The sequence below is a fragment of the Aedes albopictus genome, chromosome 2 (genome assembly GCF_035046485.1).
Source record: "Aedes albopictus strain Foshan chromosome 2, AalbF5, whole genome shotgun sequence".
Classification (NCBI taxonomy): Eukaryota; Metazoa; Arthropoda; class Insecta; order Diptera; family Culicidae; genus Aedes; species Aedes albopictus.
Genome location: NC_085137.1, coordinates 74,349,408 through 74,370,108, shown reverse-complemented (window position 1 = coordinate 74,370,108; position 20,701 = coordinate 74,349,408). Strand labels below are relative to the sequence as shown.

Sequence of the window (20,701 nt, the reverse complement as noted above, 5' to 3'; positions counted from 1 at the left end):
CACAAAGCCTCTGTACGAAAGTGGTTCAGTTTATTGTAAAACTTCCGTGTGTCCTTAACGCGGTACACCTCTTCAATCGCTTTGCGATCTCGTAATTCCTGCTGGCGCTTCTTCATCCGGAAGACTGAGTTCTGCCTGTTCCGCGCCTGTCTGTCTCCCTGAAATCTTGGCCCTGAAACAATCGTGTTGTAGTAATACGTGGAATGTGTCATCCTCATTGTAAGTTACACATCCGAAATAAGAAATTACACAATAAAGAACATTAAATTTTCATTTATTCAAAATGCTTCGTAATAACAAAAACAATATCCTAAATTTCCTTGACCTGATTAATGGTTATACCGCCAGGCTTACGTTTATGATAATAAATTACAATTACAATTACAATCAACGACTTCCGGCCACCTTCTTGAAATACTTCTCATCGATAGTTTTACAAAATTTGGTCAAATTTTTGAATTGGTTAATCGTCACCGCTAGAATATTGTTCGGCAGCGTGATGGTGAAAATACTGAACAGATGCCCAAACACCAAAGCGTCCAGTTCGGTTGGTCTGTAAAAGAAAGCATGATCAACTAATATCTACTTTTAACAATATACACGTTCAGGACATACTCATCGCCGTAAAAATACTTCTTATCGCCAAGCTGCATACTCAAAGACGTACAAAGTTTTTCCACCTTTTCCACCACCTCGTCCAGGGTGATGTTCAGGAAGTCGGCCACTCCTAGCTGACGGCGCACGGCCATCTGCTTGCGCCAGTTCTGGATGTGATTCAGAGGGAAGGGATAAACACTTCCGTTCCGTTGGCGGGTCAACTTCTGCAGCACCTCCGGATCAACCCAGCTGATGTATTGCTAGATGAAAAAATGATGAAATAATCAATATCGTTAGTACTATTCTACACAGGAGCGAGACAATCGGCATAAGGCCCATTTGGCATAATGGACATTTCTAATAATAGAAATGCATCATTTTTCATATGGCAAATGAATATACACCAACTGAGAGCTTCCCTTGGAGCTTGCTCTGTCAATGACCATAGTCCCAGTCAAGGGAATTTTCCTTTGCGGAGAAGTTCCTGCATCAACCGGGAATCGAATCTATCACCTTCACCATGGTTTTGGTAATACCCGTGCCCTTATCACATCGGCTATGTGGACCCTCAACCTACTCACCTCAGCATTGGTGAAAATTTGCTCCACCAGACACAGATGGGCCCGCATGTCGTCCTTCTGTTCGGCCGTCAGGTGCTTCGTCAGCGACAGGCTTTTCAACTCGACGAAGCTCAGGATGTGCTCAAACTCGGCATAGGTGTAGTTCTCCACGCGAAGGACCGGCAGCTTCGTGCGCTTGCCTCCGGGGGACATGAATTCGGCATTCGCCCGCTGATCCACCACGAACGGCAGGTTCAACATGGTTAGGTAAGTGCGCACGGCCAAACAGCTGGCGTTTTCGGCCAGCAGGATTTGTTCCTCCTCATAGGGCTGGTAGAGATGTGCTTGCTGGGGCCACGGCTGAGATGCTACGTTTTGGGAAAAGTTTTGGATGGTGAGGTATTGGATGTTCGGTGCTTTGCTTTCAGACAGGTTGATACTTACCGATGGTTTCGTTCTTCAAGTATTCGCTTGTGATTGCACTCATTTCGATTTATTTAATAACGTTGCAGTGTCAGAAGTTTAGGAAATACTTGTTTTTTAATACAAGTCCTGTACGAAGATTAAAAATCTGACGACTACGCAGTCACAACAAAGTTACATAAAACAAAAAGGAAAGAAATAAACAAAAAAAAACACCAACAAATGTGACAGCGAAAAACCCGAAAAGGATAAACAAATGCTGCCCGAGTAAAATAAACCTCAGAAAACTTGCATACAAGACAATATAAGAAATCTTGTGCGTGAACTGCATTTTCAAAGACTCTCTGTCTCCGTGAATTGGGTATTTAAATTTTGAAAATTGTATTGATTTTTTGATTTTATACGAAAGAGCACCTTTTTCTGAGCCTCTATGATTTTTTTTTTCATATTAAACTTTATTTTGGTACCCAAAATCAATTTCAAAGAATTTTTTGAAATCACCTTTTGACATCTGTGCAACTGTTTGACAGCTCCGCCCAGTACAAACTGCAACAAGGGGTGATTCGACAAATCACTCCCATTCAAACTTTAAATTGATTTTTAAATAGGTTCCCGTGCTTCAAAATTCATGAAAATTTGGATTTCGGCTCAGTTTGACATACAGATTCAGAATATCGAACTAACTCAATACCGTTAGAGAAGCCAAATAAAAATATGTACAGTAGACGTTCGCTTGGTGCAAACGGTTTAACTGCAATGCTTTTTAGCTGCAAGTCCGCTAAGTGCAACAATTTTGCAGTTATCGCACCGCTATCTGTCAAAAACGAAACGTCAACAGAGTTGCAATGTTTTTCGGATGCACTTCACCTGCATTGCGATGTTTTTGAGTGCATTCTGGCTGCGTCCAACAGCATTTGACAACTGTTTGACGGCTGTCAGTCGTTGCAGTTAGCGAATTTCATTCGGTAACTGAAACGTAAACATGTTGCACTTATCGAACGTCTACTGTACACTGAACGGTGGCTTGCGGTGAAAATTACTATTCAATTTAAATACACAACGCCACTAAATTTGTGCAGACCAATTCTTCTCACATCAACCGGTTCGATAGCCGAGTGGTAGCGTGCGAGCCTGGTGATGTCAAGGTTCTTGGTTCGAATCCGGTTGCCAGCAGAAACTTTTTTTAATTGAAAATCGAGTCCATGGTAAAATTGAAAACATAATTCTGTTGAATTGAAACGAAACTCGGTCTGCACCAAGTTGTGCAGAACTCTGCACAAAAATGCCCTGTACTGTGCACAAGGATGGGAACACTCACTTGCAGAGAGTTACACTCACTTGATGTTTTCTCAGCTCAGAAGCGTGCAATCAAGAAATGATGTATGGACTTTTGCCTTGTGATTTTATCTAAAAGTTTGCCGAATAGAGTAGGGGTCGCACACGCATACCAAAGTCGTGAAGGAGCTGCGAAGGCAACTCTCCACGAGGTGAATGTAAATTACACTCACCTCGTGGAGAGTCGCTTTTACAGCTCTGTCACGACTTTGGTATGTGTGTGCGATAGCTACTCTATTCGGCAAACTTTTAGACAAAACCACAAGGCAAAAGTCGTCCATACATCATTTCTTGATTGCACGCTTCTGAGCTGAGAAAACATCAAGTGAGTGTAAATCTCTGCAAGTGAGTGTTCCCATCCTTGTGCACAGTACAGGGCATTTTTGTGCAGAGTTCTGCACAACTTGGTGCAGACCGAGTTTCGTTTCAATTCAACAGAATTATGTTTTCAATTTTACCATGGACTCGATTTTCAATTAAAAAAAGTTTCTGCTGGCAACCGGATTCGAACCAAGAACCTTGACATCACCAGGCTCGCACGCTACCACTCGGCTATCGAACCGGTTGATGTGAGAAGAATTGGTCTGCACAAATTTAGTGGCGTTGTGTATTTAAATTGAATAGTAATTTTCACCGCAAGCCACCGTTCAGTGTACAGTAGACGTTCGATAAGTGCAACATGTTTACGTTTCAGTTACCGAATGAAATTCGCTAACTGCAACGACTGACAGCCGTCAAACAGTTGTCAAATGCTGTTGGACGCAGCCAGAATGCACTCAAAAACATCGCAATGCAGGTGAAGTGCATCCGAAAAACATTGCAACTCTGTTGACGTTTCGTTTTTGACAGATAGCGGTGCGATAACTGCAAAATTGTTGCACTTAGCGGACTTGCAGCTAAAAAGCATTGCAGTTAAACCGTTTGCACCAAGCGAACGTCTACTGTACATATTTTTATTTGGCTTCTCTAACGGTATTGAGTTAGTTCGATATTCTGAATCTGTATGTCAAACTGAGCCGAAATCCAAATTTTCATGAATTTTGAAGCACGGGAACCTATTTAAAAATCAATTTAAAGTTTGAATGGGAGTGATTTGTCGAATCACCCCTTGTTGCAGTTTGTACTGGGCGGAGCTGTCAAACAGTTGCACAGATGTCAAAAGGTGATTTCAAAAAATTCTTTGAAATTGATTTTGGGTACCAAAATAAAGTTTAATATGAAAAAAAAAATCATAGAGGCTCAGAAAAAGGTGCTCTTTCGTATAAAATCAAAAAATCAATACAATTTTCAAAATTTAAATACCCAATTCACGGAGACAGAGAGTCTTTGAAAATGCAGTTCACGCACAAGATTTCTTATATTGTCTTGTATGCAAGTTTTCTGAGGTTTATTTTACTCGGGCAGCATTTGTTTATCCTTTTCGGGTTTTTCGCTGTCACATTTGTTGGTGTTTTTTTTTTGTTTATTTCTTTCCTTTTTGTTTTATGTAACTTTGTTGTGACTGCGTAGTCGTCAGATTTTTAATCTTCGTACAGGACTTGTATTAAAAAACAAGTATTTCCTAAACTTCTGACACTGCAACGTTATTAAATAAATCGAAATGAGTGCAATCACAAGCGAATACTTGAAGAACGAAACCATCGGTAAGTATCAACCTGTCTGAAAGCAAAGCACCGAACATCCAATACCTCACCATCCAAAACTTTTCCCAAAACGTAGCATCTCAGCCGTGGCCCCAGCAAGCACATCTCTACCAGCCCTATGAGGAGGAACAAATCCTGCTGGCCGAAAACGCCAGCTGTTTGGCCGTGCGCACTTACCTAACCATGTTGAACCTGCCGTTCGTGGTGGATCAGCGGGCGAATGCCGAATTCATGTCCCCCGGAGGCAAGCGCACGAAGCTGCCGGTCCTTCGCGTGGAGAACTACACCTATGCCGAGTTTGAGCACATCCTGAGCTTCGTCGAGTTGAAAAGCCTGTCGCTGACGAAGCACCTGACGGCCGAACAGAAGGACGACATGCGGGCCCATCTGTGTCTGGTGGAGCAAATTTTCACCAATGCTGAGGTGAGTAGGTTGAGGGTCCACATAGCCGATGTGATAAGGGCACGGGTATTACCAAAACCATGGTGAAGGTGATAGATTCGATTCCCGGTTGATGCAGGAACTTCTCCGCAAAGGAAAATTCCCTTGACTGGGACTATGGTCATTGACAGAGCAAGCTCCAAGGGAAGCTCTCAGTTGGTGTATATTCATTTGCCATATGAAAAATGATGCATTTCTATTATTAGAAATGTCCATTATGCCAAATGGGCCTTATGCCGATTGTCTCGCTCCTGTGTAGAATAGTACTAACGAGGGTCTGTGTCATTTGGCATAAAGTCATTTGGCATAAAGCCGTTTGGCATAAGGTCACTTGGCATAAAGTCATTTGGCATAACGGTCATTTGGCATAATGGACACTTGGCATAATAAAGAAGGGTGCATTTCGGTTATGCCAAATGTCCATTATGCCAAATGACCGTTATGCCAAATGTCTTTATGCCAAATGACCTTATGCCAAACGACCTTATGCCAAATGACTTTATGCCAAATGTCCCGCTCCCTACTAACGATATTGATTATTTCATCATTTTTTCATCTAGCAATACATCAGCTGGGTTGATCCGGAGGTGCTGCAGAAGTTGACCCGCCAACGGAACGGAAGTGTTTATCCCTTCCCTCTGAATCACATCCAGAACTGGCGCAAGCAGATGGCCGTGCGCCGTCAGCTAGGAGTGGCCGACTTCCTGAACATCACCCTGGACGAGGTGGTGGAAAAGGTGGAAAAACTTTGTACGTCTTTGAGTATGCAGCTTGGCGATAAGAAGTATTTTTACGGCGATGAGTATGTCCTGAACGTGTATATTGTTAAAAGTAGATATTAGTTGATCATGCTTTCTTTTACAGACCAACCGAACTGGACGCTTTGGTGTTTGGGCATCTGTTCAGTATTTTCACCATCACGCTGCCGAACAATATTCTAGCGGTGACGATTAACCAATTCAAAAATTTGACCAAATTTTGTAAAACTATCGATGAGAAGTATTTCAAGAAGGTGGCCGGAAGTCGTTGATTGTAATTGTAATTGTAATTTATTATCATAAACGTAAGCCTGGCGGTATAACCATTAATCAGGTCAAGGAAATTTAGGATATTGTTTTTGTTATTACGAAGCATTTTGAATAAATGAAAATTTAATGTTCTTTATTGTGTAATTTCTTATTTCGGATGTGTAACTTACAATGAGGATGACACATTCCACGTATTACTACAACACGATTGTTTCAGGGCCAAGATTTCAGGGAGACAGACAGGCGCGGAACAGGCAGAACTCAGTCTTCCGGATGAAGAAGCGCCAGCAGGAATTACGAGATCGCAAAGCGATTGAAGAGGTGTACCGCGTTAAGGACACACGGAAGTTTTACAATAAACTGAACCACTTTCGTACAGAGGCTTTGTGCCACATGCCGACATGTGCCCAAATAATCACGGGAATCTTCTCACGAGCGAGCGTGAGGTGGTCGAGAGGTGACGAAAGCATTACGATGAGCACCTCAGTAGAGACGTTGCAAGCACCGAAGGTGGCGTGGTAACAGATCTAGGAGTACGTGCGCAGGACGAAAGATTTCCAGCTCCTAACGTTCAAGAGGAGGAGTTGGTTAAAAAACAACAAAGCCGCTGGAGCAGATCAACTACCAAGCGAGCTTCTAAAATACGGTGGAGAAGCACTGGTGAGAGCACTACATTGGGTCATTACCAAGATTTGGGAGGAGGAAGTATTACCGGAGGAGTGGATGGAAGGTATTGTGTGTCCCATCTACAAAAAGGGCGACAAGTTGGATTGCGGGAACTATCGAGCGATCACACTACTGAGCGCTGCCTACAAGGTACTCTCTCAAATTTTATGCCGCCGTCTATCACCGATTGCAAGAGCATTCATGGGGCAATATCAGGCTCGATTCATGGGTGAACGCGCTACAATGGACCAGATGTTCACCATCCGCCAGGTGTTGCAGAAATGCCGCGAATACAACGTGCCCACACATCACTTGTTCATCGATTTCAAATCGGCGTATGATACAATCGATCGAGAACAGCTATGGCAGATTATGCACGAATACGGATTCCCGGATAAACTGATACGATTGATCAAGGCGATGATGGATCGAATGATGTGCGTAGTTCGAGTATCAGGGATACTCTCGAGTCCCTTCGAATCTCTCGTAGGGTTACGGCAAGGTGATGGTCTTTCGTGCTTGCTGTTTAACATCCCCTTAGAAGATGTAATAAGGAGAACGGGGATAAAGTGGAACGCTTTTCACGAAGTCTGTTCAACTGCTTGGTTTCGCTGATGCTATTGATATTATAGTATGTGAATTTGAGACAATGGCGGAAACGTACACTCCCGATCAAAAGTTTGGGGTCACCCCCTCAAAAACATGTCATTTTTTTAGGCCCATATCTTCGCCAATTTGCGTCCGATTTCAAAACCCTAGGCCTCATTCAAAAGATAATAAATCAAAGAAACTTTGAACATGATTGAAAAGAAACTTTTTCAAAAATTTTTGTATGTAATCTTAACTCAAAGTTGCTAAATTTTCTAAAAAAATAATATAAACTTACGGCAGTGTCGCTGGAAATTGGATCGACCAAATTTTAAGATGAGAGCGGTAATATAACCCATTTTCTATTAGTTTTCAACTGCTTTTTACAGAACTTAGCTAAAAAATCTAGAAAAAAAGTTATTAAGTAAATTAATCCTTGATGTCATCGACCAAAAGTTTGGGGTCACCCCTCAAAATGATGTATCGACCAAAAGTTTGGGGTCACTATCGTAAAACATCGGAAAAGTGATTTATTGATATCTTTGTCATCTTTCATTCAATTTTAATTCTTGACTTATTTGAAACATAATGAATGATACTTACTGCATAGACATTGAACCACACATATTTGTAAAAATTTACATACTTAAACTTAACGTAAAGTTGCCTCATTTTTTGAAATGTGGTGAAATGTGTTAACTTTACATAACATTTGTATATACAAAAATCGTTAAATACGTTAAGTTAAAGTCATCAAACGTAAGTTTAGTTAATTATCTTTGAAATGAGCCAAGAAGAATTAAAATTGAACTATAGATGACGAAGGTATCACCAAATCACTTTTTCACGTTTTACGAAAGTGACCCCAAACTTTTGGCTGATGCAGATTGAGGGGTGACCCCAAACTTTTGGTCGATGACATGAAGAGTTGATTTACTTAATAACTTTTTTTTTCTAGATTTTTTAGGTAAGTTCTGTAAAAAGCAGTTGAAAGCTAATAGAAAATGGATTATATTATCGCTCTCATCTTAAAATTTGGTCGACCCAATTTTCAGCGACACCACCGTAAGTTTATATTCATTTTCTAGAAAATTTGGCAACTTTGGGTTAAGTTTACACACAAAATATTTTGAAAAAGTTTTTTTTTAATCATGTTCAAAGTTTCTTTGACTTATTATCTTTTGAATGAGACCTAGGTTTTGAAATCGAACGCAATTTGGCGGAGATATTAGGCTAAAAATATGACATGTTTTTGAGGGGGTGACCCCAAACTTTTGATCGGGAGTGTACATCCGACTAAAGGTGAATCGGATTAGTCATGAATGTGTCGAAGACAAAGTACATGATGGCGAAGCAGGGTGGCCACTCAGAGCGGGAAATAAAATTCCCGAGTTTTTCCCGGTTTTCCCGATAGGCTTTTGAAATTTTTCCCGATTCTAAAATAGAATGATTTACAGTGAAAATTAAACGTAACTTACTAAGAAAAAATTAAGAGAATTAATATTGAATATTTTCAAATCCTTGGATTTAACATGGTATTCATATGAACTTGAAAATAAGTTATGTGTAGTTTGTCTCGTATCTGTAACATTCCTCCAATGATGGGCATTGAAATTACGACATCTTCATTTAACATTCCTTAAATTCATAGATGACCAACTAGTACAAATTGCAGTTGTTTAAGCAAATAAAAATAAAAAAGATAATCCTGAGGGGGTCGAAATTCTCAGTATGATTATAGGATTTACGAACTTCTTATTAGTGGATTTCTTAGTAATATTCCAAAACTCTTCTGAAAAATTCTTGGTAAGTTTGTTTGGGAAACGAATAGGCAATAACAGAATGCCCAGAAAAAAACATTCTGGATGAACTTTTGCTGGAATATCTGGAAAGAATACTCGTGAAAGAATTTTGGAAACGATTTCTTGGAAAATCTTTTGTGTAGTATTTTTGATGGTCATTTTCTAGATATTTTAATAGAAAACCAGTGGCGAACGTTATGGTACCGTAAATGGCTACTGCAGAAAGTCAAGCAGGTTTCTCTCCTCTCTCTCTCTTAGATTTTGTCTGATACTCGTCTAACATTCTGTTATTTCATCCAGCGATTGCAATATGAAGCTCTCAGAGATTTAATTTCTGATCACATTGTTAGATATGTCAAGAATTTCTCCAGGAATTCCTGAAAGAGTAGTTTTTGAGAAAGTATTTCCTCCAAAATGTAGAGGCAGATTCATTATTTGGGAATTATTTATTTCCATAAATCATACAACTATATTGCTCCGGATGCTTTTGAATACTCACTGGAACTCCCGCGAGAATTTCAATTGGTAGTTTAACTAGAAACTACGAATACTCAAAATTCTCGAGAATTTGCTGAACCATGAGTTTTACCAGGGACTTCTGGTAAAGCTTCACCAAAAAGGGATTTTCCCGATACCTCATTCCAGTTTTCTCCGAACATTGTTATTCACAAGTTCAATAAATGAGTACATACAAGAACTTCATGAAAAACTTCAACAAAAACAAAATATTAGAAATACTTTTATGAGCTACAATAGACTGAAAATCCCTTCAAATATTCTTTCAATTACACTGTTGAAAATGCTTTGACATCCATGTGCACAACAGAACATGTGCTCGATGAACAAATTGAGATTTGAAATTATGAAAAGAAATCCACGTACTCCGGTGAGACTCGAACTCACGACTCCCAATTCGCTAGACGGGCGCTTCTATTCCTTCAAGCTACGGAGTCACTCGACTATCTCCGTCGCCAGCAGGCCTAGAACTGAACTCGATTCCACAATCGCACATGGTTATCTTCTTTTCACAATCCAAACCCCCTTCGGATGGGATTAGATGAACATCTAACACATTGTCTGTTGTGCACATGTATGTCAAAGCGGGAGAGGAAGTTATTTTTTAATTGTCGAGAGCTTCGGGCACTGCCTTCCAATCACTTATTGGTATGGCAATTAGTGTGCAGTCGGACTCTCGACGGGTCGGTCCTCGGCCGACCGAATACGGTAAGGGTGACCGTAGCACCTTACAAATGTCAATTTCTTGATTTTGCTTTGGCTGACCAAGCCATGTGGGAAATTACACTGTTGAAAATGCTTTGACATCCATGTGCACAACAGAACATGTGCTCGATGAACAAATTGAGATTTGAAATTATGAAAAGAAATCCACGTACTCCGGTGAGACTCGAACTCACGACTCCCAATTCGCTAGACGGGCGCTTCTATTCCTTCAAGCTACGGAGTCACTCGACTATCTCCGTCGCCAGCAGGCCTAGAACTCCGACTGCACACTAATTGCCATACCAATAAGTGATTGGAAGGCAGTGCCCGAAGCTCTCGACAATTAAAAATAACTTCCTCTCCCGCTTTGACATACATGTGCACAACAGACAATGTGTTAGATGTTCATCTAATCCCATCCGAAGGGGGTTTGGATTGTGAAAAGAAGATAACCATGTGCGATTGTGGAATCGAGTTCAGTTCTAGGCCTGCTGGCGACGGAGATAGTCGAGTGACTCCGTAGCTTGAAGGAATAGAAGCGCCCGTCTAGCGAATTGGGAGTCGTGAGTTCGAGTCTCACCGGAGTACGTGGATTTCTTTTCATAATTTCAAATCTCAATTTGTTCATCGAGCACATGTTGACTTGACTGTGCATCAGTGAGGCCGATGATTTTCTCAGGGAGACCGTTGCGCCTGAGGGCTTCCCATATGTTTCCGTGATTAAGACGATCGAAAGCTTTTTCGTAATCAATGAACACATGATGCCCCGCTAATTATCGCATACAGTCAGGTCACCCTTTTTGGGTACCTTTACTAAGACGACTTGCATCCAGTCGGCCGGAAATGTAGCGGTTTCCCATTTGCTGCAGAATAATTGTTGTTGTGCGGATACTACGGGGTCAGCTTTGAGCATCTCAGCTGATATGCGATCGATCCCTGGAGCCCTGTTCGATTTCATGCTACAGGCGGATGGCTGTTTCTATCTCCTGCGCTGATGCTGCGGATCATGCTGAGGTGTTGATGGCGTGACCGACACTTGAAAAAGGTTTCCAAAGTGCTCGAACAAGCGTTTCAACTGGTCAGCCGAGTCGGTCAGTAACTGTCCAGACGTATCTTTCACGGGCATAGTGGCATTCATCTTAGTCTCACTAAGGCGACGTGAAACATCGTAGAGGAGACGGATGTCGCCTGTGTTTGCGGCTTTCTCATCTTCGTCGGCTAGGGACTGCGCCCACGCTCTTTTGTCCCGTCTACATGAGCGTTTTACTTCCTTCTCGAGAGCCAAATAGCGCTAACGGGCTACGGCTTTGGCTTCTCGTGTTTTCGCTCGCTCTATCGCGGCTTTGGCGTTCCTTCGCCCCTCTATCTTCCTCCAGGACCCAGGTATTATCTGTGATCCACTGCTTTTTCCGGGTGCGTAGCTCATCCAAATTATTCTCGCCGGTGGCGATGAAGGCGTTCTTGATGGCGATCCATTGATCTTCTACGCTTCCACCTGCTGGAATATCCGCAGCATGGTTCTCTAGTTACTCGACGAAGGACCTTTTTACCACAGCGTCTTCCAGTCGGCGTGTGTTGAACCGGTGCCCGATTTTCTCCTCCTGTCGCTGGATCCTGGCAATGCACAGTCGGATCTCGCCGATTGGGAGATGATGGTCGGACGCAATGTTGGCGCTACGTTTGTTCCGCACATCAAGGAGGCTCCGTCTCCATTTTCGGCTGATGCAGATGTGGTCGATTTGATTTTCCGTGACGCCATCACGGGAAACCCATATCACTATGTGTACTGGTCGATGAGGAAAGAGCGATCCCCCCATTAACAATACAAACCTTCGCGTTGAAGTCGATCATGAGGATCTTGATATAACCTTTTGCAATCTTGTCCAGGACAGAATTCAGTTGACTGTAAAAGTTTTCTTCGTCTTGCAATTCGGCAGCATCGGTTGGCGCGTAACATTGGATCATGGTAAGGTTTCGAACCCGTGTTCTGAATCTGGCTACAATTATCCTCTCATTAATAGGTTCCCACTTCATGAGCGCTGCGTGGCCGTGAGCGCTGAGCAGGAAACCAACTCCACGGTGGCGAGGAGCGTGTTCACCTCGTAGGCCACAGTATAACAGAATTTGACCCGACGCCAATCTGTGTTTTTCGAAGTTCAGGATACGGACTTTGCTTAGTCCTAGGATTTCCAGCTTCATACGGCAAGCCTCAGTGACTAGTTGTGCCAGTTTACCCTGCTGGGCTAGGACTAATACATTCCAAGTTCCAATTCTTGTCCGTTGTTTCGCACTAAAAGTCATTGCCGTTGAATCAGTTCGTAATCTTTTATTTTCTGTTTCTGTAACGGTTTTTTTGGGTTTCGGAAACAGTAGGATGTTGGCCTAAGGTCCCCTATCCACCGTGGTGTGGCTGCCACCTTGAGTATAGCTTTCATGGAGAAGCACTTTATGCTCAGCCACTGAATGCCAGAACAGACGCTGTTTGAGCCGCACCTCTTTGGTGAACTGAAGTTTGGGACGAACCTCCTAAATCTGGCTGAAGTTAGATACACAACAGTGGCCCGTGGAAGCAAGAGGTAGGAACTTGTGAGGACCAGAGCTATGTTGGACGCTCCTTGTCGACACAACATTTTGCAGCCCAAGAACATGAAAATTTGCTGAAACGTGTTACAACAGCCATTCCATAGAAAAACGATATAGTGCATCTTCGATTGTCGTGAAACTTGGTGGGCTTGTAGTTCTTCGGAAATAATTAGACTCGTATTTTTTTATTTCGTCATTAGGGTGACCAATTTTCATATAAGGTGGTCCAAAAAATTAGGGTTTTTCAAAACTAAAAATTTTCAAAAAATCGTAACTTTTGAACCAGTTGACCAATTTTAAACTTCTTTTTTTTTGTTTGAAAGCTATTGAATTGTAGTTTTCAGGAAAAATACGTGAAAGGGGCTAAAATGTAAAGAGTACTATAAAATATGCAAATATATTAGTTTTTTTCACGTTTTCATGGTCTCGGGACCAAAGAGGTACCCTGGTTATATATTTTAGCATTAGCATTAGCATTAGCATTAGCATTAAGCGAGTCGCACAAATTCGTAGGTGGTACAGTCCTAGACCGCTGTTATGAGGGTTGCCTCCTTCCCGTCCGAACCAAAGCACAAAGATTTGGGACTAATCTCTGACTCTTAGACAAGACTGACGCAATCCTCCAATGGTCGAGCACTGTCCTGGCCACGTCCTTGCGACTGCTGAGGAATGGGAAAGGATGGTTAGTTTTGGACACCTATGAAAAATGTAGACAACTCTACGATCTCTCAGGCCTAGGTGTCACGGGAATTTGGGTGTTGTTAGTGGAAGGGTAAACTCCAAAGGATATGCTTGGTTAACGTTCAGGCACACCATTGCTAGACTGCTTCGAATTAGTTGTCTGCCCAATTCATCCTGGTTTCCTCATCTTCTTGTTGGCATTTGGATGAATTACTATATTCTTCGATTGATAATCTGAAATATAAAATATTATTAACATCGTACGTCAAATAAGCTACATATTAGTGATACGCTCGCCACAGTTACATATTTTTAAAATATTATTTATATCGTACTTTTATATCCTTCAAAAGAAGAATATTGAAGATGTTGACAAGTCCAAGGCTTGTGCAGTCTCTGCTTTGGGGTCCAATGACCACACGTATTAATACTACCTTAGGTAGACATAATGAATCATACCTAGACATTTAGGTACTGTAATGAATAGTATTTCATGTAGGTAGACATCCTATGCACACAAGCATTAGGTAGATACTACACGTACGACACATTTACCTGAATCTTGCTGAAACAAAATTTTAATTAGCAGTACATTGAAACACAAATACTACAAAACACAAGGAAAAGAGCATCAAACTTTGATCTTGGAATATTTAAAAATACGGTAAATATCAAGATCAAAATTTGATTTGGTAGATCTTACACCGCAACGCACCATTTTAAGGTGATCTACCCACGTTACGGGGTCCCTGGTTATATATTTTTATCAGAAAATTCAGGAAATTTGGCGTAACCTATCAAAAAATCAGAGTATGTTTTTTAGTTTTTGAGACATGATTTGTTGAAAATAAAAGGTCAAATTTTTCCATACAAGACACTTTTTAAATTTGATTATGTTTTGATTCCTTATAATATTATGGATACCAAATCCACCAGGAATCACTTTAAAAAGCAATACTATGCATAGTTTTATGAGAATTTGCAATTTCAAGTAATTTTAGAGGGCTCAACCCCATTTGGCATAACGCCGTTTGGCATAATGCCATTTGGCATAACGGACATTTGGCATAATGGCCATTTGGCATAACGAATATTATGCACATTCTTACCAGGAAGGCTGTTCTTTGTGTTATGCCAAACGGTATTATGCCAAATAGCCATTATGCCAAATGACCATTATGCCAAACGGCGTTATGCCAAATGGCATTATGCCAAATGCATATTTTATAGTATTCTTTACATTTTAGCCCCTTTAACGTATTTTTCCTGAAAACTACATTTCAATAGCTTTCAAACAAAGAAGTTTAAAATCGGTCAACTGGTTCAAAAGTTACGATTTTTTGAAAATTTTTAGTTTTGAAAAACCTTAATTTTTTGGACCACCCTGTATTAAAATTGGTCACCCTAATGACGAAATAAAACATACGGGTCTAATTATTTCCGAAGAACTACACTCTAAAGAATTTTCACGTCCGATTTACGTGAAACATCACGTAGCTCAACCTTATTCTCAAAACTTCATAAGTTACAGTGTATCAAACAATTGTCCGTACAGCAATTTTTTGGTCAAAATAATTTTTCATTCAAATGTTTATAACTTTTTTATACGTCAATCAAAAACGCTAAAACTTTGACCAATCGTAAAGCATATATTGAAACACCATTGGTAAAATTTTGAGCGAGATCGAATAAGTTTTCTGAAAGTTATAGAACTTTTAGTAAAACTTATATGATTTTTGAACACATTTTTAAAACATTATATCTCAATATGTACTCGATGAAACTTTTTCAATATTTTTTGTGTTCCAGCTTATACCTAAGGCTATCACATGTAACTTCGTTTGAGGTTTTATATTCACTACAAAAAAAAATGAAAAATCTGTACATGTTCAGAGTATTATTTGGAAATGTATCATATTTTGATCAATAAAAGTGCCAAGTGTTTTCAACTTTTTTAAACTCTCTTAATGTAATTTTTTATACAGGACCTACTAAACTACATATGAAGAGTAGGTCCTATGCATTTTTCGTTCAGTTAATGCACTTTTATTGGTGGAAAACGTTTGGCAGATTATATGTGAAAAATATGGTAATTTTTAAATATCGTCAACTACATAAGCACATTTTTCATATTTGTTGTAGTGAATATAAAACCTCAAAGGTAGCTGCATATGAAAGCCTTAGGTTTAAGCTGTAACACAAAAAAAAATTAAAAAGTTTTATCGAGTACATATTGAGATATAATATTTTAAAAATGTGTTCAAAAATATTATAAGTATTACTAAAAGTTGTATAACTTTCAGAAAACTTATTCGATCTCGCTCAAAATTTTACCAAAGAAGCATCAATATATGATTCATGATTAGTCAAAATTTCAGCGTTTTTTATTGGCGTATAAAAAAGTTATAAACATTTGAATGAAAATTTATTTTGACAAAAAATTTGCTGTACGGACAATTGTTTGATACACTGTACGTGACATTAGTAACCTTCACTCGATAACTACGTCGTGTGCACCATCCTGATTGGGGGAATCCACCTGGTTTTCACGTAAATCGTTTCAATGCGTTGGTATTAGTGTACTTCCGACTTGGAAGTTTTCGCGAAACGAAAGTTACGTGAAATTCAGGTGTGAAAAAAAAATCAATATGGCGCCGTGAAATAGGTTCGTGTGAAAGCTAGCTGGTTGCTCAAGTGCTTGCTGATGTAGAGTTTACAAATTTGCAAAGACTGAACGCTAATTAAATTGCGTAAGACAATAGATAGTGATTTATTATTTGCAGTAGTGAATTGTGACTTTCTATTTTCCATCATTTGAGAAGCTCGACGGAGGACCAGTTCAGCGAGTGTTTGGAATCGCTTGACTACGGAGGCTATGCGACAAATCTAGTTTAGTTGAAATTATCAAATTTTGGAAGATCAGTTATAAAACATACTGTTGTTTTACAATTGTAGATTAATGAATTAGTCCAAATCAAAAGACCGAAAGATTTATCCTTTAATTGTTATATATTTGTATGTACCAGCTTGTAGCGTATTTAAGGAGGCATGAGTTTTTATATCCCTATAAAATGCAATGACATATTTAACGGTAGGTAAAATCTGCATTGCATTTTGTAATGATTTTAAATCTCTTGCCTCTTCAAATATGTACGTTGCAAGCTGGTACGGTTGCTCTACTTTCATTCAAAAATCATGCATAAATAACGTGATCTTCATGTAGAATTAATCACATTTTCACGTGAAATTTTCCTTAAATTCCGGTAGTTCTCACCTACATTTCACGTAAACGATACGTAGACTTATGTCAAATTTACCTGATTCATCACGTCAATTAGCAAAACTCAAATATTTCCAGCTACCTGAAACTCCGGTGAAGGCTACGTGAAAAATATGGTGGACGAAAACTACCTATCTTTTCACGTAAATCGGACGTGAAAATTTTTCAGAGTGTACAAGCCCACCATGTTTCACGACAATCGGAGATGCACTATATCGTTTTTCTATGGAATGGCTGACAAATGGCCATGTTCTTGCCTATCACTTCCTATCCAGTCTGGAGTAAAGGAATGTCATCACAAATGAAATCAACCAAGTCTAGTAATAAAACACCAACTCTATTTTGTTTTGTTCAATTTGTCCATTTACAAGTTTGCTTTTCAATAATAAATACCAGATTCTTACAATATTGTTTTGTTGGTTTCTCCTCTATCCGTTTGTCTGTCTGTCTGTATGTATGTACTGGATGAATGGGAATCAGTGTATTCATTAATATTCCATTACACGGTTTTTAAAGTTTTTTTTTTCCTTCTGTTCCTCCCGAGAGGACGATGATCGCTCCACAACTCGTTCTTGGCGCTCTCGATCAGATGTGTCTGATGCTGCGTGCGCGCACAATAATGTTCGGAGAGGTGACTTCTCAATCTCACTCAAATCGAACAACTTCAAGATGATTTCTTTTTTTCTTTGTAGTGTTTTTTTTTCTGTTTTGTGTAGGTATATTTCTATACGATTTCCCGTTTCTTGTTTGAACAAATTATTCCTATAATATGTATGGAGTGTATGCAGACGATATAATGGTTTATTCCCAAGCATATATCAGGTATTCAAATCTCATTTAGCTACATTTGACCGTTTCTGGGTTTGTTTTCTGCTTGCTTTCTCTCTTTAATGCTATAGACTTCTCGCGCGGTTGCTTTTTTTTCATTTCATTAAGTAGGTAAATCGAGGTATAAACTATTACGTAACATTACTCTGAACTAAACCTAACAACAAAAGGTTCGAAAAATATCTCGAAAGGAAAATACATAGGTACTAAATTCTACATTTTGATATTCGTCCTTAGGAACAGATACTTCTAGCGGTTATCTGTTCGTGGAAAGTTCGGAAGATACAGTCATATCAAAAGTTACGTTTATGTATGGATTTGTGGCACAGTACTACACTGCCGTGAATCGCATATCTGTCCCATTTGCATAGGAAATCCAGCATAGATGGGACTGATATGCGATTCACGGCAGTACAGACAGTAGAAAAAAAAAACATATTGGGACGACCAGATCCCAAAATATTGAAAAGTTTTAGAACTTGTAGGAGGAGCATGTAAACGACAAAGGCGTGAAAACCCCTAAGAAAATCACCGGCCTCATTGAAGCACAGTACGAGGCATTTTTGTACAGAGTGCTGAACAGCCCTGTCTTGATTGAAACCATCCAAGTCGTCGTTCGATTGAGGCAAGGATAGGTATTCAAAATGGCGGTGCTAAGATCGGCACGTAGGTGCATGGATAAAGAAAGCGAGGACTACTTTTAGAAGTTTAGGAAACAAGAAGATAAGTCAACGCACCCTAAATCAGAATGTTCAACAAAAACGTAAAATCTATGAGCTGCTGTACGCCAGTAAAACACGGTGTGTATCAATGGCGAATACTCAATAACCGCAGATGCCCGCGGAATATATTTCGTGCGTGGTGGGTGGTGGTGGTCTCACAACTGGATCCAAGACTGGATCTCTAATTTCAGCTGAGTTGGTTCAAACACAAACATTCGACCGCCTGTGGTAGAAAATCCTGCAAAGACAACTATCCGATACACTGTATCTTCCATAACGCAATTTTATAAAACTTTCAGGTGACAGTAGGTAGACCTGAGATTTATTCCAAAACCGCGAGTATGAACGTTTGGATTTTTTTTTTCAGCTTCAGATGGGTAGGTATGGCAGGCGGATATCTGAACTGGTTGCGATCACCATTAGTATGGTACACGCTTGTATGGAAAAAATAAATCCTCGCTCCAGTCGACTTTTTAGATCCCACTTAGGTCCCATATGAACTGTACAAAATTTCAGCGCAATCGGTGAAACTATAATTTAGCGCAAGCGGTTCAAAGTTTTCATAGGATTTACTATGGGAAAAGTTACACTTTCAGATAAAAAATCCCAGAGGCCGTCCCTTGTCTCCTTAATTCAAATCGATCAATGTTTCTTGTAGAAAAATCAATTATGAAACTTTCCTTCGAAGACCGCAAAACAATTGGATGCTTGTGGAAAAAGTTATTGATTTATTATCGATTAGTGACCCAACGAACGGCTTTTTATTTTGTTTTATCAGCAGCACTGCTGCTGCCGTTGTTGCATGGGGTGGCGGGAGGCATCACCACCCCCAGAAACTGCAGCAGCCAAGGCAGCAGCTACAGTGCTGCTAATAAAACAAAACAAAAAGCCGTTCATTAGATCACTAATCGATAATAAATCAATAACTTTTTCCACAAGCATCCAATTGTTTTGCGGTCTTCGAAGGAAAGTTTCAAAATTGATTTTTCTACAAGAAACATTGATCGATTTGAATTAAGGAGACAAGGGACGCCCTCTGGCATTTTTTATCTGAAAGTGTAACTTTTCCCATAGTAAATTCTATGAAAACTTTGAACCGCTTGCGCTAAATTATAGTTTCACCGATTGCGCTGAAATTTTGCACAGTTCATATGGGACCTAAATGGGATCTAAAAAGTCGACTGGAGCGAGGATTTGATATTTGCCCCATACTAATCACCATACAAGTATCTGATTCCCTCATTGATCATCCCCCTGTAGCAGTAGAAGGGGGGACAATCTTCGTTTGTAAAGACATGACACCACATTTTCGCTTGTTTAAATTAATTGTATTTTCTTCATTCCTCTTTGTGAGAATGTTTCCGCTCGCTACCATTATGCTTCTATTTAATCTTAATTCCAGCATCATATATTCTGTTTCCTTTCCCTCTTTCTTTGTTACTTTTTTATGTAAGTAAACACGATCAAATCCATCAAATTTCACACAATTTCTACCAAAAAAAGCTTCTTACATTTCCCATGAATGCTATTGTTGCTTGATGATTTGAATGTTTTTAGTTTCACCTTCTTACGCGCACATTTTATTGAATTTTACCCCAAAAGTAATAATAATGTTGTCTCTAACATTTGACCAATTATTTGCTCTGTTATTCGCATTTAGTATGAACAAGCCGACAACGACGTTTTTTTTTTGTTTATCCAAAAGTTTTGATGATGCTTCAACTTCAACTTCATATCAATTGTAGAGCGCGATTTACAGATTGTTCACACACAGACACTGATGATGATGATGATGTTGATGACGTACTTATTTTGTTGGCGGTTTTTGGCTGCTCTTTTTTCGGGATATTTCCAGTGTTGAAAAGATTATGGAATGGAACGATTTCACCATATATTTCTTACAAAAAGTTAGCATATAAATTATCATAATACATCGATTTAGTTTAATTCTTCGAAAAACTCTGGGATCAGCGCCTCTGCATCGTTGTTTGGATGATTTACCGCATCGATCTGCAATTTAATAACACAACATTGTAGTTTATGCCGAATTGAAATTACTACAACAATTAAACGTGATAAATCAAACCGAAAAAAAACAGAACATTTACTAGATCTAGAACAAACAATCAAATTCTCTCAAAAGGTAGAATTTCTGGTATGAAGTATGGCCTATCAAACGCCAAGTTTCCCAAATTATTTTATTTTAAATGACGTACCTCCTTAAAATGTAGATCGTCAAAAATGTCCTGAAAAATTACTTCACGCTCTTCTAATAATTTCTACACATCTGAAGAGCGTAGGGT

General features: G+C 39.6%; 3 protein-coding genes across 4 annotated transcripts in view; 1 reads left to right on the top strand and 2 right to left on the bottom strand.

Annotated features, from left to right (window-relative positions):
• Positions 1–257: 257 nt before the first annotated feature.
• Positions 258–1,810, bottom strand: LOC109432762 (metaxin-2). Of its 2 annotated transcripts, XM_062854886.1 has the most exons (5): positions 1,734–1,810; positions 1,602–1,656; positions 1,179–1,525; positions 616–857; positions 258–553 (listed from the first exon to the last, which is right to left on the bottom strand). In XM_062854886.1, exons 2-5 carry the CDS (start codon positions 1,642–1,644, stop codon positions 388–390), a joined length of 798 nt encoding a protein of 265 aa, XP_062710870.1. In that variant the 5' UTR covers positions 1,645–1,656; positions 1,734–1,810; the 3' UTR covers positions 258–387. The 2 variants fall into 2 exon arrangements, with proteins under 2 accessions (XP_062710870.1, XP_062710871.1); XM_062854887.1 differs by having other exon boundaries at positions 1,602–1,758.
• A 2,588-nt stretch (positions 1,811–4,398) lies between these two features.
• Positions 4,399–6,159, top strand: LOC115265866 (metaxin-2-like). The gene is made up of 4 exons (XM_029871811.2): positions 4,399–4,558; positions 4,635–4,981; positions 5,560–5,801; positions 5,864–6,159. Exons 1-4 carry the CDS (start codon positions 4,516–4,518, stop codon positions 6,027–6,029), a joined length of 798 nt encoding a protein of 265 aa, XP_029727671.1. The 5' UTR covers positions 4,399–4,515; the 3' UTR covers positions 6,030–6,159.
• An 11,005-nt stretch (positions 6,160–17,164) lies between these two features.
• Positions 17,165–20,701, bottom strand: part of LOC109432777 (protein phosphatase 1B) — a gene marked incomplete at its 5' end in the record, with an annotated part of 66,189 nt that continues 62,652 nt past the window's right edge. Inside the window, 1 exon segment of the mRNA XM_062849956.1 lies at positions 17,165–20,408. Within this exon segment, the coding sequence (XP_062705940.1) occupies positions 20,337–20,408 (72 nt within the window). The 3' untranslated portion in view covers positions 17,165–20,336.